Raw genomic sequence first — 27,480 nt, forward strand, 5'->3', positions numbered from 1 at the left:
TCAACTGACAGCCATCGATGTCTAAATAATGTGTTTGAGACGCCCTCCAGTTTAAATGTGAGTTGAAGTTACCGTCCTATTTGGGTTTAAGTGACCTTCCTTTTTGAATGTGGGTTTGTGCGAGTGACTGACGTCCTGAATGTGTTGTTGGGCGAGCGACTGACGTCCTGAATGTGTTGTTGGGCGAGCGACTGACGTCCTGAATGTGTTGTTGGGCGAGCAACTGACGTCCTGAATGTGTTGTTGGGCGAGCGACTGACGTTCTGAATGTGTTGTTGGGCGAGCGACTGACGTCCTGAATGTGTTGTTGGGCGAGCGACTGACGTCCTGAATGTGTTGTTGGGCGAGAGACTGACGTCCTGAATGTGTTGTTGGGCGAGCGACTGACGTCCTGAATGTGTTGTTGGGCGAGCGACTGACGTCCTGAATGTGTTGTTGGGCGAGCGACTGACGTCCTGAATGTGTTGTTGGGCGAGCGACTGACGTCCTGAATGTGTTGTTGGGCGAGCGACTGACGTCCTGAATGTGTTGTTGGGCGAGCGACTGACGTCCTGAATGTGTTGTTGGGCGAGCGACTGACGTCCTGAATGTGTTGTTGGGTAGCTGATCCGTTCAGGGAAGGGGGAGGCCATCCGTATCCGAGCCATCCTGAGGTCCCTCATCCCCCTAGGGGACCTGCAGGGGGTCATCAGCCTGCCCCTGCAGATTCCTGTCCTGGCCAAAGGTTAGAGCTTCGTTTATTCCTGCTTCTGGCCAGGGTACATCCACCGTTAATACTACAATAAATAAACTTTTTTTTTTTTTTACAGCTTGTGGTTTTTCATAAACAAATTTCAGTTGTGTACCAGAAATGGCTTATTTTCCCACGATTGTTCTTCGCCAAATCACCACAGACGGTACTGTGATGGAGCCGGACCCATCCACGGTGTTCTGCCCGGATCACAAGGCCGCCATGGTTCTGTTCCTGGACCGGGTTTACGGCCTAGAAGATCAGAACTTCCTGTTCCACCTGCTGGACGTGGGCCTCCTTCCAGATCTTCAGGCAGCAGCCTCGCTGGACACCGTGAGGGATTTAGACGCCTACTGTCACCGGAGGAACTCCACTGTGAAACCACTGCTGCTAACATCGTAGTGATTCCTCCCACTTCTCCTGCAGTAATCCACTTGTGGCCTAGCAGAAGATATGTACACTTCTTATCAGCTGAAGTGATCTGCTGCACGCCTGGCTGTGTTTGAACGGAGATCCATTCTAACCCCACTTAAGTTATCATTCGCTGCTCAGAAGGGCATCTCCACACATGGTGACTAAAACCCTGTTTGTAGACTAACCTTTCACTACCCCTAAATAACCCTGTCACCCTCTCTCTCAATCTGCCCTTCTAACCTGCACACCCACCACTCTCGTTTCTGTTATCTGTTTCCATGATATTGTAACCTTTTCTCTCTCCACTGACTTTGTTCGTACAATATATCATGTCTGACTTCTTTCTTGGTCTGGGCTAAGGCTGTTTACTTTGAGTCTTTTTGGAGGGCGGCAGTAAGTACAGGGACATTCCCCCCGAGGCAAGTAGGGTGAAGTGCCTTACCCAAGGACACAACATCATTTGGCACGACCGGAAATCGAACTGGTAACCTTCTGATTACTAGCTCGATTCCCTAACCACTCAGCCATCTGACTCCCTGATTATTGAACGAGACAGTTAAGACGAGAGGTCTTAATTGATCCTCTGGGTAAAGGCTGAAAACAAAAACAACAAAGAAAAAAAGTGAGAAATTAGTCTAACTTCCGCTCCCCTTCTCCCCATGGTCAGCCTGACCTGGGCTCCACAGACATGGCCCTGGCCCTGAACAGGTACCTGTGTGTGGCCGTGCTCCCTCTGCTCACCAAGACCTCGGCTCTGTTCTCTGGAGCGGAGAGCCAGGCCCCGCTGATGGACGCTCTCCTCCAGGCCGTCTACCGCCTCTCCAGGGCCCTCAGCCTGACCAAGGCCCAGAGGGACGCTATCGAAGACTGCCTGCTGGCCGTGTGCAGGTGGGGCTGATGGAAGAGACAGGATTGTTTTTCCCCACTCTTCTACTCTTGAATTTTCGCATTCTCACAAGGGGTGGGAATCTGTTGGTATCTCACGATTCGATACAAATCGATTCTTGGGGTCACGAATTGATTACAAATCAAATCGAAATCTTGTGTGATTTTTTATTAAATAAATGAATATATATATAAAAAGAAAAAAACTATATACAACAAAAATATACAAATATATATTGATTTTACATTTGTGAATCGATGTGAATCGCTAGAAGACTGAATGGTGATTCAAATGTGAATCTATTTTTCCCCCCCACCCCTACTGGTCTCTGTTTTGCCTGGTCCTGTCCAGCAAGCTCAGACCTTCCATGATGCAGCCTCTGCTGCAGAGACTTGTGTTTGATGTGCCCCTGCTGTCTGAGACCACCAAGATGCCACTCAAGGTTAGTCTAACGACTGGTGTGTCTGCGTGCGCATTCAATTATACAGATTATACAAATTGCACTGATATATTAAAACTTATTTTTCCAAGTAAATATTCCATAAACTTAGGCTATAGCTCAGTGATGGAACATCTTAGTTGTTGGATAAAAGTACTTCTAAATGAATAATTTACTGAAACAGTTTGTAGTTTTGGCCATCAATAATTGTTCAAGTATTGTATTGCATTTTTAAGTGACACACTTTATTGGTTGATTCTCTGATACCTTCACCACTTCCTGTCTCCAGCTGCTGACCAATCACTTTGAGCAGAGCTGGAAATACTATTGTCTGATTGGACGATCTGGATCTCTCGGCTCCGCCTCTGAGGAGGAGCTCCATCTTTCCAGGAAGCTGTTCTGGGGAGTATTCAAGGCCTTGGCCAAGAAAGTGAGACAAATGTTGTTTTTGAACCATAAAATTGTAGGTTTGGAACGAAATGTTAAAGTTTAATAGGATATTGTAATACTAGTCTATTTGGAGTCCTAACTTTCTTTGAGAACTTAAATGTAGATTTAAATACCAACCCTTGTCATCAGCCTTTTGTGTTTGTCTCAGAGCTACGACGCCGATCTGTTCCGGCTGGCCCTGCAGTGCCTGGGGGCCGTGGGAGGGGCCCTGCCCCCGGACCACATGGACCACGCCTGTGTGTCCTGGCTGGAGAAACACGCCGTCATGGACCCCAAGCAGCACTTTGACCCCCAGCCTGTAGACACCACCAAGTAACTCATCCAACTGACACTTAGAGCAGCTTCTGCATTTGTACTGTTTTGTTACTCTCTGTTAATTTATCATCTTTCTGCTGGAGTGCATAGTCTTAAGGTTCTCAAATTTGAGACTTTTATTGCACTGGGAGTGATTCTCCCACAGTGAAAAGTATAATCATCATTTCCCTTGTAGCTTATGCATCTCACCTTTCAGTGTCACTTATAAACCAAACAAAGATAAACTTGAGGAAGATCTTTATTGCTAATGTGGAACAAATTGTGAATATTTTTTGGGTTGCCAAGTGTGCCCGTGCCAGACAGACTGGAGCTGGTAGTGAACAAGTATGCAGAACACACTCATGAGAAGTGGTCACTGGACAAGGTAATGGGACAATCATCATCCATCATAGCTGGCCGTTGGTTTGAAATGTCACAATGATGTATGTTGCACTGAACTGTACTATAAACCACAGGATCTAGTCATCTGAATAGTTAGTAAAAAAAATATATGGATCGTAAATTATGAACGTCTGCTCTGTGTCAACTATTGGGATGCAGAAGATCTAATTTGTACTCTCTGTGACTTATGTGAAAGAGAAAATATGAGTGAAAGATTTAGACGATGTTCTCGAAGGTGATGTATTGTTGTGCGTGTGTGTGTTCTGTGTGTGTGTGTGTGTTCTGTGTGTGTGTGCGTGCGCGTGCATGTGCTCTGTGTCAGTTTGCCAGTGGCTGGGTCTATGGGGAGCAGCTTTGTGAGAACGCCAAAGTCCACCCTCTTCTGAAGCCATACCGAGCATTAGCCGAGAAGGTAAAATGGCCGCCACTGTTGCCGGGCCAACACTCTGTAACCGGACACTTGCTCATGTATATACACGCTGTCCAGTTGATTGAATAAAGGTTGGTAACTTGTGCGTCACTGTTTCTATTGCTGTCTCTCTGTTTTGCTGTCTGCGTCGCTGTCTCTGCCGCCTGCAGGATAAGGAGACCTACCGCTGGGCCATCAGGGAGACAGTGAGAAGCATGCTGGCTTTTGGCTGGACCATCGACAGAACCAAAGATGGGGATGTTTGCAGCCTGCACACCTGTGCACGACGGATCTCCCAGTCTGGACAGGTGAATAGGCTTGACGCATTTGCTCGCCTTCAGACTAAGGATTTAGATTGAAATGGCGCATCTCACTGTGGTTTCACGTCTCCTGTCTACTCTTCCTTCATGGCGTAGCTGTCGTTTGAAGGAGCATCCACCTTCAGCCCCAAGCCCATGGACATGAGCAGTATCACCCTTACCTGGGACCAGTGTGTAAGCTGTCTGTGTGTGTGTGTGTGTCTGTCTGTCTGTCTGCTTGATTCCTGACACTTGACGCAGACTGTAAGATCTGCTGCCACAGCATCATCTAAAAAAAAAAAATAACAGTCAGGTTATCTGTCAATTGTCTGGCTATCTTTTGTCCATCTAGTCGATGGCTGAACTGCTGGCTGAGAACTACCACAACACCTGGGCTAGGAAGAAGATTCTGGAACTAGAGGCTAAAGGTAGCAGAACATGAAAAACACAAATGGCTAATGGGTTGTTCATTGTGAGGCCCTTCAAAACCTGATGATGAGTCTGTTATAATGTGATAATTACATTTACATTTAGTCATTATGTAATTATGTCAGGATTATGAATGTATTGTTTCAGGCGGAGGCAGTCATTCCCTGCTGGTTTCCTACGATTCCCTTTCTGGCAAAGAGAAATCCAGACTCAGGGAGAGAGCTCAGGATATCCTTAAGTTTTTGCAGCTTAATGGCTTCACAGTTTGGAGGTGAGGGTCTGGATAATAAGAAACGACTGATATCACACCATTGACCTTTTAATGAGAACCAGTGTTCTTCACGAAATAGTTATCTACAGCATTTGTTGGAGTGTGTAAGTGCCTTGCTTAAGGTCATACCCAGGATCCCAGACACCTTTAGCAATTACAGCCTAACAGGCTTTGTTTTTTGCTCAGGGACAGGAAGTTTGTAGAGATGGAGTCTCCAGCCATCGCCAACCGCTTCGCCTACACCTTCCTCCAGCAGCTCCTCTTCTACACAGAGGAGGCCCAGGAGCACATGCTGGAGCTGGGTACGACCCCGCGCCTCATGGGGGCTTCCTGGGTCGGCTTCATCTGAACCCAGAGCCCCCCCCCCCCTACCTGCTATAGGACATCTCACCTTTGGAGGTGTTTCTAAAGCAGCTTTTTCACTTGAGTCTTAAAGGTCATGGCTTTCACTTCAAAACCTTAAGTCATTATGAATTTGAAGAGTGACCTTGTGTGTACACAGGACTGTCTGTAAAGGAGATGACTGATGTGAATCATCAAATGGTGGTGAGCAGAGTCAAGAATAGCTAATGTGTTGTTCTTTCGTGCACCCTTGTAATTCCCATGAAACCGTCTAGATGGAAACCCTCATTCTTATCCAAACAAACATCCTTGTCATTTTCCCATGAAATATGCCTTTCCTCTCCTTTCCACCCCAAATATACAGCAGCTATTCTGCACCACTATTTAACCACCAAAGCACCGCATGCCTACTCAAACACATTTACACATCCATTTCTCCTGGTCTTTACAATTATCAGCAGACAGCTCCTGGTGTCTGACCTTGATGTCGGCCTCCAGTCTGCTCATGAATCAACCTGTGATGTGAGCAGTCGCATCTGGGAGTCACGGAAACGGCCGCGAGGCGTTTTCCCATGAGTCTGTCACCTCAGGGAGAAGGTGTTAAAATGCTTGAAGACGGGAGGAAATAAGTGTTGAAATGTCTCTCTACCGAGTCCAGCCATTCTCACGACTCTGCTCTAAGACTTTCCCTTTTACCAAGATACTACATCAGTTTTAAAGTGTGTTATGAAGTTTATTTGTGATAATCAATTGTACTGTTTAGGATTAACTTTAATATAAATGTCCAGTAAATCAGCTCTATACAGTACTGTAAGTTTAGATTCCGGATAGGATCCATTAAATAAGCATATGGGGGTAGTTTACTGAAGCCTGTAACTGAATGTGTGTAGTGCTGTGTTGTTTAAGCATTCTAACAAAACCAAGCAAACTCTGCAGAGTAAAGGTTTGTTTTATTGAAAGAAAATCAACATTCAGCCATTAAAGTGAACAAGGCTCTTGGGAAATCAAACGTTGTTTAAAAAATAGAAAATATGATGAAAGCGCTGGTTTTAATTCAGAACGAAAACATTCTAAAGAATGATGATTCCCATGGCTTGGCTCTAGCCCTGATCGAATACATCTTTTACTTAGCGCTCATCTCCTGGACAGTAATACTGGTGTTGTGCTTTTCTTCAGAGGTCATGCAGGCCAGAGGACAGATGACCAAAGGAGAGAGAACCCCACATCAGCAAGAGATTTATTTCTTCAGCAAGGTTTGGAAAAAAAAACACACCAGTCACCTTTTACAGTACCATATGTCTTTAACCGAGAGAAAGATTAAGCAGTTGACCAATTTTCACTCGTCTGTGAGCTATATTTTTTCTCACTACCACACAGCGGTGTAATTACTTTTGCCGGAAGGTTGCCATGGGTAACCTCTCTTACAGAAAGCGGAGGGGGGGGGGGGGGGCTTGGGGGGATTTATTAGACCATTCTGGTAATCCATGTGGGTGTGCTGGGATCAGAGTATTGATTAGGCCTCCCACGCCACTGGCTGGAAGGAGACAGACAATGAAAGGTTCTGATGTCTCTCTAATCTGCCCATTGTGGCAGCGTGCAGCCTGCCAAGCCTGCTTCCAGAAGCATCCGTCTGATCGATGCGCAAGTCAGTCACGGCAAAGGCAGCAGCTTTTCAATAGGAGGGATACCTTCCACAATGTCCACGGAGACTGTCGTGGTTCAAACCTCTTTTTGAAAGCACAGAGATCAGCTTGCTTTGTTGTAACGGTTTAGGACAACTGTAAGGGGTATGATGGAAGGGGGAAATGGTTCATGGTAGATGAAGCTAAAATATACAGTTTTAGGCATCTGTGTTGCCATACCTTCAGGTCATTCTGCCCCTGGTGGAGCACTACCTGAAGAACCACCTCAGCTACTTCCTGTCCACCTCGAACAGTTCCCACGGCAACGGGGGCCACGCCTCCAACAAGGAGAAGGAGATGGTCGCCAGGTAGCATTGGTTGTTTCAAACGGCAACCCTTCATTATTTGTTGTTCTCTCACTTCCTAATTGACATTCCTCTATCCCACCGTTCAGCCTCTTCTGCAAGCTGGGGGCTCTGGTCAGACACAGGACCTCTCTGTTTGGTAAGGACGGTATGGAACCAGCACATCCAAGTTGTACTGACACAACAGATGTCTCCATTTACATGTGTTACTGGGTCCGTATGCTCAGCCTGTGTGTCTGTGAACTCCGTGCCTAAGTCCTCACATCCCCCACGCGCCCACCACTGGAGATAAGACCTCTCCTCTGTTTGCTTCCTCCAGGCAGCGATGCCTCATCCATCGTCAGCTGCCTTCACATCCTGGCACAGTCTCTAGACGCCAGGTACGTGACCTCACTTCCTGGCACAGTCTCTAGACACCAGGTACGTGACCTCACTTCCTGGCACAGTTTCTAGACGCCAGGTACGTAACCTCACTTCCTGGCACAGTTTCTAGATGCCAGGTACGTGACCTCACTTCCTGGTACAATCTCCAGATGCCAGGTATGTGCCACCCTACCCCACTTGCCTTTGGGCCAGCCTGTGACCTTGACGACACTAATCATGTAGATGTAGTGTGGAAGTGTCTCGCTCCAGGGTGGCAGGCGTCCCCGGGCCCAGATGGATGTCTCCTGATTAGGAAACTTGCCCGTTTACATGAAGCGCAAGCAAATAAACAGCGTTGTGAAGAGAGTGTACTTGATAGCGATTTATTTGTTAGCCTCCTCAGTTTGTGTACATAAATATCAATGCAAGTCTTCACAAAATGTAATTATGCTAAGGGTCATGTGTATTTAACCATTTCAAATCTATAAATCGACACAAGAACCCTTTGGGGCCAGTGTGGGAATGTTTGCTAGTGTTTAAATAAAAAAAATAGTCTGGGTGACCAAGCTCATCATTTGACAGGAATTGCCTAGCAACCGCTGACCCCGTTCCGTTTTAGAACCCTGATGAAGACCGCCCCGGAGTCGCTCAGGGCGTCTCTACGGTCGTTCTTCGAGGCGGCCGCGGTGGACCTGGAGGTGACAGTGGAGAACCTGTCGATGACGTTGGGACCTCAGAGCAGAGCCCAGCCCAGAGGAGTGGCCCAGCTCCTCGTCTACACCACCTCCACCCTGCTGCCCTGCCTCACTGCCTTGTTCCAACACCTGGGTTCACAGCAACACGGACAGGACCTACTGGGTGAGTCAACATCCAGGACGAGGAGACTGTTTAGGAGAATAGTGAATATTCCCACCTTGTTAATTCAGAGATAGCGTTTCTTCAGTTATCTGCACCCAGACAACTCTAAAGTGTTGCTTATGATGTATTATTTTTCTTATATAAATATGTCTTAAATCCAAAGTGAATGGATCAGATCCGAAATCTCCAAACTATTGTCTCCCGACCAAAGACATCTTTCCAAAAAAAATGAATCACCGCTCATGCATTTTGAATGGCTCCATCCGCTCCCCACCATATGCCGAACACTTTGTTGAGCTGACAGAGAACAGCTGGACTCGGCACCTCCTAAATCATTCAGCAACACCCTCCACGTCCTCCTCCTGCTTTGAACCCCGTCCCCCCCCTCCCCTCCCCGCCTCGCAGACGTTCACAGGGTGCGAGCAGACACAGGCATGTTGTCTCTCCATCCTGCCCGCTTGTCCATCAAGACCGTTTCCACGGCGTTCATCAGAAGGTAGCCGTGGTTCCCTCCACGTTCTGCGTCAGGTTCCTCTCTGCTTCTGGCCGTCGCCTGCCCTCAGGATGTTGACTCTAACCGGGGGGGGGGGGGGACGGGGGGGGGGGGGATTTAGGGGGTCTTACTGCACCAGAATGACAGAGCCACCCTCCTCTCTTCCAGTGGACGGGATCCAGGTGTCCTGTTATAAGATCCTCAACAGCCTCTACTCTCTTGGGACCAGCCAAAGCCCTTATGCTGACGGGTACGGTAGAGTCTGTGCTGTGTGCACTTTACCGCATGTCAGAATCAGTTTGTTGTGTGTGTGTGTGTGTGTGTCTCTTTCCTGACAGTGCTTTGTGCAGACAGAGACCAGCCGCAGGGGCTTGTCTCGCTGCCTTGTCTGGGGCTTTCCCTGTGTGCTTCCTGGAGCCTGATCTCAACAAGGACAACCCTTACTCTGTCTACAACACCATCAGCCCCACAGAGAGAGAGGGTAACACTCACACACACACTCATATACAAATACGTGTACGCACGCAAATGCACACGCACACACACACAAATTCTGCTGATGTGTGCGAGACAGCCTTCCCATCCCTCCTCTCCCTCCATCCCTCCTCTCCCTCGCTCTGTGTCAGAACTGGGAGTATTTGACCTGGTGGAGGAAGTGTGTCCTCGCCTCCCGTCCCTCCAGAAGGCTCTGGGGGAGGTGGAGGAGCTGGTGGGGGCTGGGTCCGGGGCCCGCCTGGCCCAGTACGCCCACGTCACCGAGGTCACCCTGCCCCTGCTCTGCAGCTACGTGGCCCGCTGGTGGGCCTGGGGCCCCCAGGGCCAGTCTGACAGCGACGGCCCCGTCTTCACCTGCCTCACCCCCCAGGACGCCAGCACCCTGCTGGGGAACATTCTGCGCGTCATCCACAATCACCTGGGGACCAGACAGGGGGATTGGATGAAACGCCTGGCGGGTAGGACTGCTGTTTCTTCTCTGCCTCTCTCACTTTCTCTCTCTCGCTCGCTGTCTTCCTCTCTTGCTCTCGCTCTCGCTCTCTCTCTCTTATCTCTCACTCTCTCGCTCTCTCTCTCTCTCTCTCTCTCGCTTAGTCTCTCTCACTTTCTCTCTCTCTCTCTCTCATCTCATCTCTTTCTTTTAAGTGGACGGAGATTCGAAACAAACACTCTGTCACATGTCAAACATTTGTTGATTACTGTCTCCATCTGACAAGAGCTCAGTCCCCACATCCCGGGCTCTGCTTGCTCAGTGTGTTCCTTCGGCTGGATTATTAACTCCCTTCCTCAAGCATGGACAGGCACTCACAGTGAAGTGGGGTTTTGATTCCACTTTAGATATCTTCCTCTCTCTCTCTCTCTCTCTCTCTCTCTCTCTCTCTCTCTCTCTCTCTCTCTCTCTCTCTCTTCATTTGTCCTTGTCTCTCTCTTCTCTATTTTAATAACCCATGCTCTCTTTCCTGTCCTCCGTAATCAATCTTCATCATCCCTGTGTATGTTCTGTGTCTCGCCTCAGTGTTCTCTCAACCAATCGTGGGCCAGGCCTGCCCGGAGCTCCTGGGGAGTCACTTCCTGCCTCTGATGGAGAAGCTGAAGACGAGGGCGGAGGCAGTGCTGTTGGAGGAGGAGCACGCCAAGGCGGAGGGCCGCGGCCTCGAGTCTGACTCGGAGGCAGAGCTGAGGGTACAGGAGAGGTTCTCCGTGCTTGTCAGGGACCTCTACGCCTTCTACCCTCTCCTCATCCCCTTTGTGGACTGCAATAGGTGAGGGCTGCCACCCAGGGAAGGAGAAATATCATTCAGTTCCATTGTAACAATAATAATCAACGTTATTATTTCTTTACCGGTTTCAACATGCAGCTAATTTCCGAATCAAAATGCCAGCATTGACTCGAGAATAAATAAACAATATGTGCATAGTTTTATGATTGAAAGTTTGATGGACACTGTCTCATCGGGTCGTTTCAGAGCCAGGTGGTTACGTGAGCCCAGCCCAGAGGCTGAGAAGTTGTTCAGCATGGTGGCAGACATCTTCATATTCTGGGCCAAGTCACATGTAAGGGCAATACACCACACACCAGACCTACTGTTACATTACATTTAGTCATTTAGCAGATGCTCTTATCCAGAGCGACTTACAGTAAGTACAGGGACGTTTTCCCGGAGATAAGTAGGGTGAAGTGCCTTGCCCAGGGACACACAGCATTTAGCACAGCCAAAGGAATCGAACCGGCGACCTTCTGATTAATAGCCCGTCTCCCTAACCGCTCACCTATATGATCTCCCTACTGCCACTGAGACCTACTGTTACTAAGTACAGAGTGTGTGTTTCTGTACAGTGTGTGTTTCTGAAATGTGTTTGTGTTTGTGAACCCAGAATTTCAAATGGGAGGAACAAAATTACGTGGTCCAGAATGAGATCAACAACATGGCCTTCTTGGTCAACAACAACAATGACGGCAACATGTCTAAGGTAAACTGCAAACATTTTCTTCAAACCAGTACATTTAGTTACCAGTGCAGTAAGAAAAGCCCGATGCTCTACCCGCTCAGCCACCTGACTCCCGTTAAATTAAGTCTCTAGAAAGCCCAAATACTACAAAACATGTGTGGGTGTCTGTCATCTGCAGGTGTCCCACCAGGAGAGGAGGAAGACCAAGAGGAAGGGAGACCGCTACTCCACACACACTTCCCTGATCGTCGCTTCACTAAAACGCCTACTTCCTGTCGGCCTGAGTGTGTGTTCCCACGGCGACCAGGGGCTCATCTTTCAAGCGAAGAGCCGATTTTCTCAGGTATAGCTCACACAACCACCGTGGTCCGTAAGACCAGCATTCCGCCCCAGAAACCATACCATAATAACACACAGTAAGCTCAAGGTTACCCGGCAGATGATGGGTATCACGGCTCTGTCATATGAGACTCTCTCTGCCACTTGCCCCTCTGAAGATATAACTCACAACAACGGCTGATTGCTTTTCACAGAAGGACACTGAGGAAGAGATTCAAGAGAGTGTGTTTAATGGCCTTCTTCAAATTCAGACCAAGGTAATTGCTGTTGTCATTAAGTGGATGTGACAAAAATCTCTGATATTTTCATTATCTTCACTACAGTCTGGTCAGTTTTTTTGTCCTAGCACAGAATTAGTCAAATATCTGTAAGAGCTAGCATAAAAACCTGAATATTCGGATGTGGAACTATTAAATATATCTAGAAAAAAAAAAACATAAAAATTGTTTTATGTAGACTATGACATTGTAACAGCTTGTCAGGTCATTTCCCCTTTATTCCAGGGGAGTGGGAGATATATCAGATATGTGTTTGTGCTCTGCAGGACTCCCCAGGTGCCTGCTGGCAGGATGCCCTGATCCAGGAGCCACCTGGCCAGGCAGGGGGGCCCACAGACCCCCACAGGGCCACACACAGGATCATCGACATCGCACGGGTACTCCACCACCTAGACCAGGCAAGCCTAATCAAAGATCCTTTCATCTAAAGTACAGGGGGGATTTGAAACCTGTATTGAATGTTGACCGCCTTGGAAAGCTGATGACTTGATGTTCTGCTGTTCCTTGAAGAATTCTAGAATCTCTCTGAACTCTGCCTGCACAGAATCCTTCAGAGTGTGTGTGTGTTCTCCCTGCGGGTTTACCGTTTATGCTCCCCTAGGTGGAACACCCTGAGAGGACTAAGAAAGCCGTGTGGAACAAGGTGTTATCCAAGCAGAGGAAGAGAGCAGTGGTGGCGTGTCTGAGGATGGCCCCTCTCTATAACCTGCCCAGGTACAGCCCACCCGCCAACACACCCAACACCAGGATGTGGAGCCATTCGAAAATAGATTAGTCCATAAATCATCGTCCTGGCATGCATGTTAAACTGTATAACAGCTGCTACATTAGCATAGAGCGTACAGGAGAAGGCTTAGAGGAATGTGAGTGACTGTAACTTGTGAAGCTGAGGTGTAGGATGTAGGGTTTAATGAAGCCGTGCCAGCCCGGAGAACTGTTGTCTTAACATCTGGCCAGGAGAAAAGGATGATGATGAGGTTAGGGACACCCTGGATGTCCTCTTTTTATTTTCTCTCTCATTTTCTCCCTCTCTGTCTCTCTCCCTCTCTGTGCCTCACTCTCTCACACAAACCTTTTATTTTCTCCATCCTCCCAGCTTTGATAATCCTACTCGTACGTTTTTCTGTTGATCTTTTACTTTTTCTCCCCCCCCTCTCTCTCTCCTCCTCCATCCCCTTCTCTTCTTTCTCCTCTCTCTCTCTCCTGCCCAGACATCGTGCTGTCAACCTTTTCCTGCAGGGTTACGATAAGTTCTGGATCTCTGCTGATGATCACAGCTTTGAGGAGAAGCTGGTGGAGGATTTAGCAGTAAGTGAAAACCTGTCTGCCTTCTTTCTCCAGCCTCTTCAGATGGCTTCTTCTGGGATCTTTGTTTGGGATTTTGAACCCACAAAGAACTCTAAGAACTGCTGTTTCCTAGTTGAACCTAGTTTATTGGCGAGATCGTTCCAGCTTGAACATTTTACTTACTACAAAAGAGTTTTGAAACCAAACTTTCGTCTTCAAATCTGTACATCCTGGAGAGTATACTGTTGCTCTGCACAGGAGAGGAGTTCAACTTGTGACTACAAATTACCGGTATAATATACAATTACCTGTATATTACTATGAAATACTATCATTCCACAATCAAGGTTCTTGCTTCACATCCTGTTTAAGTTTCTCCTTTCCAATCTGTTGGTGGTCATTTCATAGTGAAGTTTTCACTGCAGGTTTGTGGTTGTCTGAGTGTCCACTTATTTCTATGTCGCACATGGATTCCATAAATCAAGGAAACCTCTTAAAGCCGACGCTTGTTTGAATTGAGGTGGAATGGTGGAATACAAACACAGACAAAGGTCAAATTTCCCATTTCCTGGCAAAAAATTCTGCCAACCTCTAATGAGATTGTCAGTGTTTTCTCGAGGCTGTGGACAGATGTGGGGGTGGCTGGGTTTCAGAGCCTGTGTGTACGTGTTGGCATGGCTCAGCCGCGTGTTGTCTTCACAGAGAACAGGAAGGGCCTGTCAGAGGGAGGAGGAAGAGGAGGCGGAGGAAGAAGGGGCCAATCAGATGGACCCTCTGCACCAGCTCATCACTCTGTTCAGCCACAGTGCCTTGACGGAAAGGAGGTGTGTGTGTGTGTGTGTGTTGTTTGTGTTTTAGCAGAAATTTCATCAGTGTTCCATGACAGTCTGTCTGGTTATTAGGGATATGTCCATCTTTTGAAAAACACATATAATTAGAACACTTTTCAATTTCCGCGAAGTGTATGGGTAATTTTTCAGATCCAGACGATTTTATCAATTTTATCAGTGCTCACATAACAGACAGCAATAACACTTAAGCTTCAAATCAGCCAACCTCCTGCGTTGAAGCCACAGCTAATTCTATTTGTATCAGAGTACATTACCTCCAACTCCCGGCTTTATCTACAGCAGGCTTGAGGACGACAGTCTCTACCTCTCCTTTGCTGCCATCCTTGCAAAGGTAAGTCTGGATAAACACAACACTGTGTACTGTATACAGGAGTTCAATGATCTATCTACTATCTCCACCTCCTGCTCTCAAACGTGCTCCACAGAGCTGCCACGAGGAGGAAGAGGAGGATGAGGAAGAGGAGGTGAAAACATTTGAAGTAAGAAACTCCAGCCTTTCTGTTTCATCTCAGAAGAAAACAACGTGACCTGTCTGAATGCATGCATGTTCCAGGAGGAGCGGATGTGAACACAAGGTGACCTGTCTGAATGCTTGGGTGTTCCAGGAGAAGGAGCTGGAAAAGCGGAAACTGCTGTACCAGCAGGCCAGGCTGCATGGCCGCGGGGCTGCAGAGATGGTGCTGCAGACCATCAGCTCCAGCAGAGGTCAGGCACCACACAACCACACAGCATGATTAACTAGTGAAGACTCCACATCGACGCATTGTCTACTCTACTTTCTATAGATGGATGTGTGTGTTTTATTTTATAGTCTTAATTGTTTTACATTTTTATTTTATAAACTTTTGTATTTATTCAGTGCACCTGCTAAATGACTAAAAACCTGAGGAGGATTGCCTCCAATGTTGTTGTACAGCAGCGGCGTAACAAGGACTTGGCGGGCCCGAGTGCAGATCTCACCAACGGGCCCCTTACCGACCTATCGTCAGGCGAAATTATTGAGTTTTCAGTTTAGCGATGCGCAAGGAAATTTAGGCTACTCATGATGTACAATTAAGGGTAACGACTGCTCCTTCTATGTGAAGATAGATTACGGTTTTTTAAAAGTGAACGGCTCTGACTCGCGAGTCTTTGGCTCTAGATTATGCTTGCTTCAACACGGAATGAGCATAATGGAACAGTCAGTCATGAGCCGACGTATCTGCGACGTTTGAAATAGAGCACAGAGATGAGAAGAAAATCTGATCATTTACCGAGGCTTATCCGACGTTATGAATGACGTTTCGATCTGTCATGTGTGCTATCTGGGTACTAGTAAAAAAAAACAGTCACTTCGATGGTGAATATTTAATTTTATGTTCGTTAGATATGCTAGTTTACATTTAGTCTATCTAGCTTTAGCTATTTTCCGACTACATCCTGCACAGTTTACTATATCTAACATGGCCGCTGCCTGGTAGCCTAGGCCTATATATGCATTTTTATGACTTTTAATAGCCATGTCAACTGCATATACCAGACAGTAAACGTTATGTAATTATTAGCCTACCCTGGTGGCTGAGTTTCACACTCATTGCTGTTGCCGGGCTGGGGGTCAGACGTAGCGTCCTCTTCAACACGCTTCGCCACAATCCAAATGAGGATAGTTTTGACAGCTTTGCCATCCTTACATCTTGCTCTTTTCGTTCCTGCCGCTTTCTGGAGCCACTTTTATGTTAAAGGGCATGGCATGGGGTAGCCTAATTCGCTTCAAAACGCTAATGCAACACAACTGTAGTATCCCAACAACAACTGTCTGTGGTATTCCAACAACTGGATGGGAACAATCCTGTGTGGGTGGGCGGGAATCTTTGACAACAATATTACCCAGACATCCTTGCTATTTTTCGAGGGCAATATTACTTAATAAAAACGACATTTGTTTTATTCAGCAAAAGGCAAATGAGGAAAAATTTATTATTTGCTGTTGTTAACACTGACTGTTTTTAAAATGTTTATTGGGCAGGTGATAGCTCATAATTCTGAATAACTGACACCATAATTGAGAAATGTTTGCGAATTGATAAGACTAGATCATATGTGATCTTCAATTGGCGGTATTACAGCGGTGAAAGGGGCCAGATCAGATTGCCTTAAGGGGCCCGGTCAGGTTGTCTCACTTTTACGGTGAGATCGAGGACGGGCCCCCTTTCGCCACGGGCCCTAGTGCAGCTGCACTCCTTGCACTCCCTATAGTTACGCCACTGTTGTACAGTGTACAATGACAATAAAGATATTCTATTCTATCCACTATTTGTTACTTGGGGTAAAAGCGTCTGCTAAATGTGACACTTGCTTGATGGCACTTCCCAGGTACCATGGGGTCCATGGTGGCCTGTACTCTGAAACTTGGTATCGCCATCCTCAATGGAGGGAACACCACTGTCCAGCAGGTAGGAACCCAACACTTCTGACCTCACATGGGGGTCCCACACATCTGATGACCAGCCCTGTGATGAACTAGATTAAAAGAGACTATCTGTGTTACCCTCGATATCTCCATATCACATACTCTACAAATCACCTCCCGCCCCGCTGCTGTTTGGATGTTTTGTTTGACAGAAAATGCTCGACTACTTGAAGGAGAAGAAGGATGTAGGCTTCTTCCAGAGCGTGGCTGGTCTCATGCAGTGCTGTAGGTGGGTAGGCCTCTCCTCCGGAGGGGCCACATCACTCACTCTGCAGGACGGAAAAATAAATGAGTGGAATTGGATACGGAGAGGAGTTGTGTAAATGCTTTTCCCGTCTTCTCTTCCTGTCTCTGTGATGTGTGTCTCCACTCAGCGTGCTCGACCTGAATGCGTTTGAGAGGCAGAACAAGGCGGAAGGATTAGGCATGGTTATTGAGGAGAGCTCAGGTACCATGTCTTTAGAAAAAAAAGGGTGAATCCTTCTGAGTGAAAGTGTGCTAAGCCAGCAAAGGATTTATTGAAAATTACTTTTCTGTTGAAATCCATATTTACCGTCTCTTTCTCTATTTCTCTATATCTCACTTTCTCCCTCATTCTCTCCCTCTTTCTCCCTCTCTGTCTCCCCCATCTCTCTCTCTCTCAGGGGATAAGGTCATGCCCGACAGTGAGTTGACCTCTGACCTGTTCCGCTTTCTGCAGCTTCTCTGTGAGGGCCACAACTCAGGTGCTCACCTCAGTCCTTTACACCAGACAGTCTAATCCAGTCACGTCAAATATGATTATTATTTTTATAGCCAGTTTTAACATACAATGTCAAAAGCAGCTTTATAGAATGCCCTGCTGTATTGACTCAATGTAACATCAAGAGAAGAATGTATAGGGAATACTTCCTGTTTTTTCCCCAGCAACGTATTAGTGATACTGTACTAGGTAGCACTATGCACTGCTAAAACATTCCTCTTCACTTTTGATGGGTAGATTTTCAGAACTACCTCAGAACACAAACGGGAAACAACACCACTGTCAACATCATCATATCCACCGTTGACTATCTGCTGAGAGTGCAGGTAAACTGAGAAAGAGAAATAAATAATCTGTTTTGATTTCCTTACAAGATGTAGCCTTTGGTTGATGTAATGCTGTAGGGAATCTTTTGGTACCTCACGATTCGATTTGAATCGATTCTTGGGGTCACAAATCGATTCAAAATTGTAAAGCGATTTGTAATCAAAAAATAAATATAACAAAATTAATAAAAATACATTTTTTTACATTGTGAATTGATGTGAATCGCTAGAACACTGAATCGCGATTCAAATGTGAGTCAATTTTTTCCCCCAACCCTCTCATGCTGTCTTGTCTTCAGGAGTCCATCAGTGACTTCTATTGGTTCTACTCCGGGAAGGCAGTGATCGACGAACACGGTCAGAAGAACTTCTCTAAGGCCATCAGTGTGGCCAAGCAGGTGTTCAACTCACTCACTGAGTACATACAGGTCAGTGTAGTTGCAAGATAAGGAGCCTTGTTTTCTGGTCTGCTTGTTGGCGTACCAGTTGACATGGCTGGTATTTCGTCCCCCACAGGGTCCGTGCACAGGGAACCAGCAGAGCCTGGCTCACAGTCGTTTGTGGGATGCAGTGGTTGGCTTCCTCCATGTTTTTGCTCACATGCAGATGAAGCTCTCTCAGGTTAGACATTGTTCTGTATTCATATGCCTGACTTGTTTATTTTTTCTTACGTTTTCTCCCTTTACTGTTTTGGGGAAACAAGTTATTTTACAAATCACATCTCTTTTCATTGGCAGGATTCCAGTCAAATCGAGCTTCTCAAAGACCTGATGGATTTGCAAAAGGATATGGTTGTTATGTTGTTATCCATGTTGGAAGGTATGATTCACACCAACAAAAACATTGCAGCATTCTTTGGTTACTCACTCATTCATAAACATTCAAACTCATTCCCAACATGTTTTTTATTCATAATTTGTTGACAGGCAATGTGGTTAACGGAACTATCGGTAAACAGATGGTAGACATGCTAGTGGAATCATCAAGCAACGTAGAGATGATCCTCAAGTTCTTCGACATGTTCCTTAAACTCAAAGACCTCACGTCCTCCGAAGCCTTCAAAGAGTACGACCCCGACAGCAAGGGCCGTGTTTCCAAGAAGGACTTCCTGAAGGCCATGGAGGCCTGCAAGCGTTTCTCCCAGTCTGAGACCCACTTCCTGCTCTCCTGCGCAGAGACCAACGAAGGAGAGCTCCTGGACTACGTGGCCTTCGTGGATCGTTTCCACGAGCCGGCCAAGGACATCGGCTTCAACATCGCCGTCCTCCTGACCAACCTGTCGGAGCACATGCCCCACGACTCCCGCCTGGCCACCTTCCTGCAGCTGGCGGGGTGTGTCCTCAGCTACTTCCAGCCCTACCTGGGCCGCATCGAGATCCTGGGCAGCGGGAAACGCATCGAGAGGGTTTACTTTGAGATCAGCGAGTCCAGCCGGACCCAGTGGGAGAAGCCCCAGGTGAAGGAGTCGAAGCGTCAGTTCATCTTCGACGTGGTGAACGAGGGCGGGGAGAAGGAGAAGATGGAGATGTTCATCAACTTCTGCGAGGACACCATCTTTGAGATGCAGCTGGCTTCTCAGATCTCGGGCTCAGACACCGGGGAGCGAGCGGCGAGCAACGAGGGGGAGGAGAAGAAGGAGAATGAACAGGGGGGTGAAGGGGAGGGAAGGCCCAAACCTGGGCTCTTCTCCGGTTCCACCGTCTGGTTCCTCGTCTGTGCTCTACCCTATGGACTGATGATGCTGGTCTCCATGCTCTCCGTGAAGAACCTGAAGAAACAGTTGAGGAGGATGACTCTGAAGGACATGGCTGTGGGCGTGGCCTCCTTCTTCAGGGGCATCGTTATGGCTCTGGTCCAATGGGTGTGTGGTCTGACTCAGGGCCTTGTCTATATCCTGTACTTGGTGTTCGTCAACGGGGGTCTGGTGGAGGGAGCCAAGAGGATGACGCTGGTGGAGCTGCTGTGCGGGATCCTTGACCCGACCTCGGACGAGGTGAGCGGGTGGTCGGGAGGGGAGCCCCAGAGGAGATCCTCTGCCATGTTCGCGTCTCACCAGGAGGACAGGGACACGGCCCAGACTGCAGACGCCTCCCCCAGGGACGCCAACTCCCTCACTGACATGTTTGGTCTGCGGCTGAGGAAGGATGGAGGGCAATACACGTTATTGACCCATGACCTGAGTTCTAGTCTGACTGACCTCCTCAATGCTGCCACGGGGCATCGAGGCATGACCGATACCACCAGAAAATATCAGGTAGGTGTGGAACATAAAGGATGGAATGTGCTCCATTTTATTTTAGCAATTATGTTTTTGGTTCATTTTCTTTAAGCAGTTATGCAAACTTAATTTGTATCTCTGGTTGACGTTAGATGTTGTATTTGAAAATGGTTTCAGGTTCAAGGTTCTCAAAGGGGAGACAATGAGGAGTCCAAAAACAAACTGTCTGAATCTGAAAAATCTCCGTAAGTTTCTCTCTGTTTCACCTCCTGGCTGATGACTTGACACGTGCTGTCCCAGAACAGCCTAAAGCACAGCATTTAAAATACACGAAAATACACTTTTGTTTAGTCAAGTGAACATTTTCTAATGGGCAATTAGTTTGTAGAGTGTGTGTGTGTTAAATTGGAGGTGCAAGAGCCTCTCTGAACTGGTGTGTTTACAGAGAAGAGGCCTCAGACAAGAAGGAGGAGACCAAGTCCAAATTGAGGTCCAGGAGAACATCTAAACCAGAAGTCCCTGAGCCCCAACAGTCAGCCTTCTGGGATATGATTAGCACTCAGCACAAAATACTTTTGGTACATACACACACGCACATACACGCATTCACACCCACACCCACAAGAACAATATTATTCATCCATTTCTCATTTTCAGAACTACTTTGCGAGGAATTTCTACAACATGCGGATGCTTGCTTTGTTTGTTGCTTTCGCAATCAACTTCATTCTCCTCTTCTTCAAGGTGAGTGTGTCTGTGTGACTGCCAGTGGATCTGTCTCATTTGTAGGCCCTCGATGTATTCAGACTTGTACCTTGACTTGTCTTGGCAGCAAACTTTGATGTTAATAATAAAGCAATAAGCCCAAATTCAGTTGGCTGTCTGTCTCACTGTCAGGTACATCACATACTTGATGTCTGAGTGTCTCATCTCTCGCCCTGTGCTCCAGGTCTCTTCCTCCTCTGCCACAGCCCAGGCAGGAGAGGATGTTGCTGTGTTGCCCACCACCCCCCTGGAGCTGGGTGGAGACCAAGGTGGAGGTCAGGGTGGAGACCAGGACCCTGTGAGAAACAGCCACAGACAGTCAGACAGCGTCCATTTTGTCCTGCAGGAGAGCTCTGGCTACATGAAGCCCTCGTTGCATTTCCTGGCCGTAGCTCACACGCTCATTTCCTTCTGCTGCATCATTGGCTACTACTGCCTGAAGGTATGGCCGTCACAAGCAGGGCCGGTCCAAGGCATCAGCAAACTAAGTGGCTGCTTAGGGCCCCTGTAGCTACCAGAGGGCCCCCGAGAGCAAATTAAATGACAGTTTAATGTTATATGTAAAAAAAATCTTTTTTTTCGGCAACGATAAGCGACGCCGATGGGCCCCCAAATCAGTTTTGCTTAAGGCCCCATAAAGGCTTGGGCTGGCCCTGGTCACAGGGAAAGCAGTTAGTCGATATCACACGCTAGGAGAAGAAAGTATCATCTGGTACGGTGCATTATATGCTGACATTTATGTCTTAAGCTGTACATGGTCTCTTAATAAAAAATAAAATAAATAATAATTAAAAAGAATAATTAAATAGTGTTAGAATGGTGTAGTTGAATTTTTCTAGTAGTTTCTAGTTTTTTTGGGGACAAATAATGATTATGTCAAAACATATCTTATGGAGAGGTAGATACCCTCTATCTCTGCATTGATTGGCAGATTTTTGGATTGGCTTTCAGGTCCCGCTGGTCATCTTCAAGCGTGAGAAGGAAGTGGCGAGGAAGCTGGAGTTTGACGGCCTTTACGTCACCGCGCAACCCCCCGACGAAGACATCAAAGGGCAGTGGGATCGACTGGTCATTGACACGCCGTACGTTCATAACTGCATCATAACCTTCTTCATAGCTCCATAAGCCCCTGGTCTTGTTCAATAAAGATTAAGTTAGTGGAACCGCATATTCCGCATTTTATTCATGGATACCAATAAAAATGCGGCGAAAAGATAATTATATTTTTACATCTCTCGTTTCAGATCGTTTCCCAGTAATTACTGGGATAAATTTGTGAAAAGGAAGGTAGGTGTGCAGGAGGGTTAAGAGAAATATTACGATTCTCCACAGCGCACACGGGTGAGTCAGGGCCTGAGCATAACTCTCAAGGCTACAGACTCGTGAAAAGAAAAAGGCGCCTTATGGACCGGTTAATAGCGGAGGCAATTACGCTCTCTCAATAACCAGAGAGTCCATCATCGTCTCTCCATTCCTCTCCCCTCCTTGTCTCTCCATTCCTCTCCCCTCCTTGTCTCTCCTCCTCTCTCCCCTCCTCCTCTCTCCCCTCCTCTCCTCTCCTCCTCTCTCTTTCCACCCCTCCCTCTTCTCCCCCTCTCTCCTCTCCTCCCCTCCTCTCCTCCCCTCTCCCCTCTCCTCCTTTCTCCCCTCTTCTCCCCTCCCCTCTCCTCCTCTCTCCCCTCTCCTCTCCCCTCTCCTCTCCTCCCCTCTCCCCCTCTCTCCTCCTTTCCTCCTCTCCTCTCCTCCCCTTTCCCCTCCTCTCCCCCTCTCCCTTCTCCTCCTCTCCTCTCCTCCCCTCTCCTCTCAGGTGATGGGTAAATACGGGGAGCTGTACGGCAGCGCCCGCATCGGCAGGCTGCTGGGGCTGGACCAGGCTGCTCTGGACTTCAGCTCCCAGGAGCAGGAGAGACGGAGGCCCAGGAGAGCCAACAGCTGGAGCTCCTTGTGAGTGTGTGAAGAGGCATTACACCCTAGAGTGGAGTATGGTATAGACTTATACACATGACTTACGAAGGATTTTAATGAGGCTCCAAGCACACATTTGCTCTTTCCAAGTAATATATTCACACTCTCACATTGGATTCTCTCTTTGATATCCAACCTTCCTCAGCTTATAGGCAATGACGGTGTAAAAAGAAGCGGGGAATTACTTCGACGTAGTTTGGTTACTGCTCTCTGACCGTTATATCTCAAAACTGATAGCCTCTGATAGGCTCTGATGTCATGATGTGTGTATGTGTGTGTGTCCTTTGATAAGAGCGCTGGCTTGGTGGAAAGGACAGAATGTGCAGGACAGGACGGAATGTTCCGAGGCTTTCTGCTCTGTCAGAAGGTGGCAGTAATGCCCAGGTTGAACCCAAATGGTTTAACCGTGACGGTAAATTATTTAGTCTTTTTTTTTTTTCAGATTGAACTCCATAGACGTCAAGTATCAGATCTGGAAACTGGGAGTTGTGTTCACAGATAATGTAAGTGGACAATTTAAGCATAGGTTTTCATTGTATTTCAATTCCACCTGGTGAATGTAATGCAATGCCTGCTTTATTGCGTGTGGGTGTGTACGTGTGTGTGTGTGTGTGTGTGCGTGTGTGTGTGCGCGCGTGTGTGTGTTTCCAGTCCTTCCTGTACCTGGCCTGGTACATGATCATGTCCGTCCTGGGACACTACAACAACTTCTTCTTCGCTGCTCATCTGCTGGACATCGCCATGGGCTTTAAGACCCTGCGCACCATCCTCTCCTCTGTGACGCACAACGGCAAACAGGTCTTCTGTGTGTGTGTGTCAGTTTGTCTGTGTTTTGTACAGTAGTCTCTTGGTGCGTAGCTGTTTTTGCAATAAGCAGTGTGTTTTCCTTGGTTTGTGCTAGCTGGTGCTGACGGTGGGCCTGCTAGCTGTGGTGGTCTACCTCTACACTGTGGTGGCCTTCAACTTCTTCCGCAAGTTCTACAACAAGAGTGAAGATGGAGACCCGCTCAACATGAAGTGTGACGATATGCTCACTGTGAGCCTGACATACACACACCTACATGCCCAGACACACTCTCTCACACACACACACACACACTCTCTCTCACACACACCTACACGCCCACACTCTCTCACACACACACACACACACACACTCTCACACACACACACCTAAATGCCCACACACTCTCTCACACACACACCCACACACTCTCACACACACATACCTACATGCCCACACACTCTCACACACACACAGTAAGGCCCAGGCAGACTGTGTAGGCTCAGTAATGTGACAGTGAGGGTCATTGTCTAGGATATGAAAATAGCCTTGTCTTAATTCCCTATATTCCTTGTATGGGGTGAGTGACAGGTGGATAGAGACAGGCCTCCACAGTCTCAGCTGGACTCTTTGTCTGTCGATGAATGAATTCACATTGACATCAACACAATTGCTCAATGCCAAATGATTTTTCATTGTTACAGAAATATAACCCACTTGTGTTGACAGGTGACAGGAAATATTATTTTCATGAATTTGCTTGCAATATATTACAACTGCATTTCATTTTGGGTTTTGAACTTGAGCTCATATCATACCAGTATATTGTACTGTGTTGGCTTATTCTTCCTGTTTGTGGCTTCCTGGAAGGTCTTGACAAAGGAACAAAAGACACAGATCATGAATTGGTATTCTGTCCAGAACTCCTGCTGCACTGCTAGCTGAGGTGAAGCTGAAATTCCTACACAGTAGAAGGTCTCCCCATGTGGTTTTGTCATCTAGATTCTAGATGACTCCACCCTCATTTCCTGTTCCGAGGATAATCGATGGTCAAGTTATTATGTTTACAGAACGCTAATGACTGCAGTCTAATGACAGTAATTTACAGTCAAGTTGAGGTTTAGTGTGTGTGTGTTTTTTTTCTTTCCCACGCCTGCCAGTGCTACATGTTCCACATGTATGTGGGCGTGAGAGCGGGCGGAGGGATCGGAGATGAGATTGAGGACCCTGCTGGGGACGAGTTTGAGGTCGTCAGGATCATCTTTGATATCACCTTCTTTTTCTTCGTCATTGTTATCCTTCTGGCCATTATACAGGGTGAGGAAACCTGTTAACAGTTCGTCACACGCACATATACACACACACACACACTCACAAACACACACTGAGTGAAATGAATATTTCATGGGATAGAGAAAACAAGTCAAGCATTTCAGTTTCTGTTTGTTTTATTCTCATGAGGATATTTGGTTCTCCTGTCATCCCATGTGTACACACACACGTACACACACCCACCCACACACACGTACACACGCACACATGCACACACACACCTCCCTGTTTCCCTCCAGGTTTGATCATCGATGCCTTTGGGGAACTTCGGGACCAGCAGGAGCAGGTGAAAGAGGACATGGAGGTGAGAGATGCATATACACACACACCTACACACACACACACACACACACATCACATTTCCATAGATATAAATGAACATGCAAAATATATATTTGTCTATACTAATTAGTTTATTTTGGCCAAAGAATGCACCCATCTCCTGTGGATTTCAGGCTGGGTGTCAACTGGTGGTACGAGGTGTGGGTCAACATGAGGCCAGCTGTAGGGGACTGATGAGTCTGAGTGGATTCAGGGTGTTGAGTTGTCACCAGCGCTTATGAGGAGAGACTGCCTTATTTCTCACCTGTGTAATGACATGGAGATAATTGCTCCCAAGTTTTGATAGGACACCATTATGAATTTGCTGATTAAAAAACAACCTTGATTCGGGGTTATTCTGAGAATGTTCCTCTTAAATCCAATACATCTTTAAAAACAAAGCAGTTAAAACGTAATTAAAAGATTTTCCCTTGTGTGTCTACACACACACATTCTCACACATACATCACACTAGACTCTGCATAATGACTGAGTCAATTTTGCGTAATGCATTAACGATTACCTAATCACCTCTGCAAATGACATTCATTACCCTGAGCACAGTCCAAGTACCATCGTGGCTTGTTTGAAGCCTGTGGTAATCACTGAAGCAGCAGCAGCAGCACCATGCGTGGTAACAGACCCATCCATCTCCATCCTCTCTTTCCTCCAGACCAAGTGTTTCATTTGTGGGATCGGAAACGACTACCTCGACACCGCCCCTCATGGGTTTGAGACCCACACACTGCAGGAACACAACCTGGCTAACTACCTGTGAGTAGTCTCTCCTGTTCCTTAGTTCTCTCTGGTGAATGTTGTTGTTAAACACCCAGAGCACTGCCACACCCCAATCATAGTGCATGATCACCAGTCACTCCTAACATCATAAGCATTTATATTCTCTGCCACTATGGCCTCTTATTATACATGGTTGTGATAGACATTGACATGTCTGAAATGATGCTATCGATTGTTGCCCTGTCATGTTTTGATGAATGGCATGTCATTTTCCGAGGACGGTGGTTATCTATTGATTGGGTGGGCTTGTCATCCGACTGAACTCCATCAAAATTCATCCAGGGCTGATTGGTTTTGTTCTAAAAGTTTCGCACTGAGAATCCAGATCTTTTCAGTGAGAGAGAATGTCTTCATCGTGTGTCCCCTCCCTGGCAGGTTCTTTGTGATGTACCTCATTAACAAGGATGAAACGGAACACACAGGCCAGGTAATCTTGGAGAAATCCTCCTGTTTTTCCACCACCGAACACATTTAAACGTGAGATTTAAGGATGACTTCCCACAATGCAGTGTGTGTGTGTCGGAGGAACGGCATGGTGTTGACTTCCTGGACGTCTGTCTGTGTCAGGAATCCTACGTGTGGAAGATGTACCAGGAGCGCTGCTGGGAGTTCTTTCCCGTAGGCGACTGTTTCCGGAAGCAGTATGAGGATCAGCTGAGCTGAGGGGATCCCAGGTTCTGATAACGTCGTGGTAACGAGCATCCCAGGTTCTGATAACGTCGTGGTAACGATCATCCCAGGTTCTGATAACGTCGTGGTAGCGAGGATCCAAGGTTCTGATAACGTCGTGGTAATGAGGATCCAAGGTTCTGATAACGTCGTGGTAACGACGCATAATCAATGGGCTTCTCTGCACAAACTCTGCTTGAGTAGTGCAGAGACTGTACAGGAATACACAAACACTTGCTGTGGTGATTTATTGCACTACTGTTATCTTAATTTATTCACCCAGTTATTTCCCCCCCCCATAGTGTACTGTTTGATGTTTTTCAACGAATGTGTTTCATCCAGAGTGAATAATGTATGTTATGTATAGAAGAATGATTAGGCATGTTGAAAACACCCTTCACGGTAATAAGGCTGATCGCTTTTTAGTTATAGAACACATGTCCCCCTTTCACTTTGAGCTTGAAATAAAGTGAATCGAGAGCCATGATGTCATGTCTGAGACTGGAAAGGAGGGAGGAAAGGAGGGAGGAGAGGAGATCTGTGTTCAGTGTTGATGCAGTTTCAACTGGCCTCTCTTGTGCTCTTCTCATCCAGAGAGGAAAACAAACATCCTCCCAATCTGCTTTTCTCAGCCTGTCTCCCCTCCCCTCCCTCAGCCTCTCACCTCCCTCACCCTCTCCCCTCCCCTCCCTCATTATCTCACCTCCCTCACCCTCTCCCCTCCCCTCCCTCAGCCTCTCGCCTCCCTCATCCTCTCCCCTCCCCTCCCTCAGCCTCTCCCCTCCCTCATCCTCTCCCCTCCCTCATCCTCATCCTCTCGCCTCCCTCATCCTCTCCCCTCCCTC

General features: G+C 47.2%; 1 protein-coding gene across 1 annotated transcript in view; it reads left to right on the plus strand.

Annotated features, from left to right (window-relative positions):
• ryr2b (ryanodine receptor 2b (cardiac)) overlaps positions 1 to 27,118 on the plus strand; it is a 45,029-nt gene extending 17,911 nt beyond the window's left edge. The window contains exons 48-104 of the mRNA XM_047029836.1: positions 604 to 724; positions 894 to 1,063; positions 1,812 to 2,032; positions 2,382 to 2,472; positions 2,759 to 2,899; positions 3,068 to 3,231; positions 3,520 to 3,598; positions 3,938 to 4,027; positions 4,195 to 4,332; positions 4,441 to 4,518; positions 4,676 to 4,751; positions 4,900 to 5,023; positions 5,210 to 5,325; positions 6,542 to 6,618; positions 7,234 to 7,355; positions 7,442 to 7,491; positions 7,672 to 7,732; positions 8,335 to 8,573; positions 9,235 to 9,316; positions 9,417 to 9,547; positions 9,693 to 10,019; positions 10,577 to 10,823; positions 11,028 to 11,115; positions 11,437 to 11,532; positions 11,690 to 11,854; positions 12,045 to 12,107; positions 12,395 to 12,526; positions 12,730 to 12,842; positions 13,340 to 13,436; positions 14,118 to 14,239; positions 14,546 to 14,597; positions 14,692 to 14,745; positions 14,872 to 14,971; positions 16,619 to 16,698; positions 16,868 to 16,944; positions 17,090 to 17,163; positions 17,360 to 17,440; positions 17,695 to 17,783; positions 18,083 to 18,211; positions 18,300 to 18,404; positions 18,521 to 18,602; positions 18,710 to 20,037; positions 20,179 to 20,246; positions 20,447 to 20,579; positions 20,659 to 20,745; positions 20,951 to 21,208; positions 21,718 to 21,848; positions 22,011 to 22,053; positions 22,574 to 22,710; positions 23,174 to 23,234; positions 23,383 to 23,529; positions 23,633 to 23,767; positions 24,676 to 24,832; positions 25,087 to 25,151; positions 25,842 to 25,942; positions 26,342 to 26,393; positions 26,534 to 27,118. Of these exons, the coding sequence (XP_046885792.1) occupies positions 604 to 724; positions 894 to 1,063; positions 1,812 to 2,032; positions 2,382 to 2,472; positions 2,759 to 2,899; positions 3,068 to 3,231; positions 3,520 to 3,598; positions 3,938 to 4,027; positions 4,195 to 4,332; positions 4,441 to 4,518; positions 4,676 to 4,751; positions 4,900 to 5,023; positions 5,210 to 5,325; positions 6,542 to 6,618; positions 7,234 to 7,355; positions 7,442 to 7,491; positions 7,672 to 7,732; positions 8,335 to 8,573; positions 9,235 to 9,316; positions 9,417 to 9,547; positions 9,693 to 10,019; positions 10,577 to 10,823; positions 11,028 to 11,115; positions 11,437 to 11,532; positions 11,690 to 11,854; positions 12,045 to 12,107; positions 12,395 to 12,526; positions 12,730 to 12,842; positions 13,340 to 13,436; positions 14,118 to 14,239; positions 14,546 to 14,597; positions 14,692 to 14,745; positions 14,872 to 14,971; positions 16,619 to 16,698; positions 16,868 to 16,944; positions 17,090 to 17,163; positions 17,360 to 17,440; positions 17,695 to 17,783; positions 18,083 to 18,211; positions 18,300 to 18,404; positions 18,521 to 18,602; positions 18,710 to 20,037; positions 20,179 to 20,246; positions 20,447 to 20,579; positions 20,659 to 20,745; positions 20,951 to 21,208; positions 21,718 to 21,848; positions 22,011 to 22,053; positions 22,574 to 22,710; positions 23,174 to 23,234; positions 23,383 to 23,529; positions 23,633 to 23,767; positions 24,676 to 24,832; positions 25,087 to 25,151; positions 25,842 to 25,942; positions 26,342 to 26,393; positions 26,534 to 26,629 (7,743 nt within the window). The 3' untranslated portion in view covers positions 26,630 to 27,118. The remainder of the gene's footprint in view (positions 1 to 603; positions 725 to 893; positions 1,064 to 1,811; positions 2,033 to 2,381; positions 2,473 to 2,758; positions 2,900 to 3,067; positions 3,232 to 3,519; positions 3,599 to 3,937; positions 4,028 to 4,194; positions 4,333 to 4,440; positions 4,519 to 4,675; positions 4,752 to 4,899; positions 5,024 to 5,209; positions 5,326 to 6,541; positions 6,619 to 7,233; positions 7,356 to 7,441; positions 7,492 to 7,671; positions 7,733 to 8,334; positions 8,574 to 9,234; positions 9,317 to 9,416; positions 9,548 to 9,692; positions 10,020 to 10,576; positions 10,824 to 11,027; positions 11,116 to 11,436; positions 11,533 to 11,689; positions 11,855 to 12,044; positions 12,108 to 12,394; positions 12,527 to 12,729; positions 12,843 to 13,339; positions 13,437 to 14,117; positions 14,240 to 14,545; positions 14,598 to 14,691; positions 14,746 to 14,871; positions 14,972 to 16,618; positions 16,699 to 16,867; positions 16,945 to 17,089; positions 17,164 to 17,359; positions 17,441 to 17,694; positions 17,784 to 18,082; positions 18,212 to 18,299; positions 18,405 to 18,520; positions 18,603 to 18,709; positions 20,038 to 20,178; positions 20,247 to 20,446; positions 20,580 to 20,658; positions 20,746 to 20,950; positions 21,209 to 21,717; positions 21,849 to 22,010; positions 22,054 to 22,573; positions 22,711 to 23,173; positions 23,235 to 23,382; positions 23,530 to 23,632; positions 23,768 to 24,675; positions 24,833 to 25,086; positions 25,152 to 25,841; positions 25,943 to 26,341; positions 26,394 to 26,533) is intronic.
• The last annotated feature ends 362 nt before the right edge of the window (positions 27,119 to 27,480 follow it).

The sequence above is a fragment of the Hypomesus transpacificus genome, chromosome 11 (assembly GCF_021917145.1).
Source record: "Hypomesus transpacificus isolate Combined female chromosome 11, fHypTra1, whole genome shotgun sequence".
NCBI lineage: Eukaryota > Metazoa > Chordata > Actinopteri > Osmeriformes > Osmeridae > Hypomesus > Hypomesus transpacificus.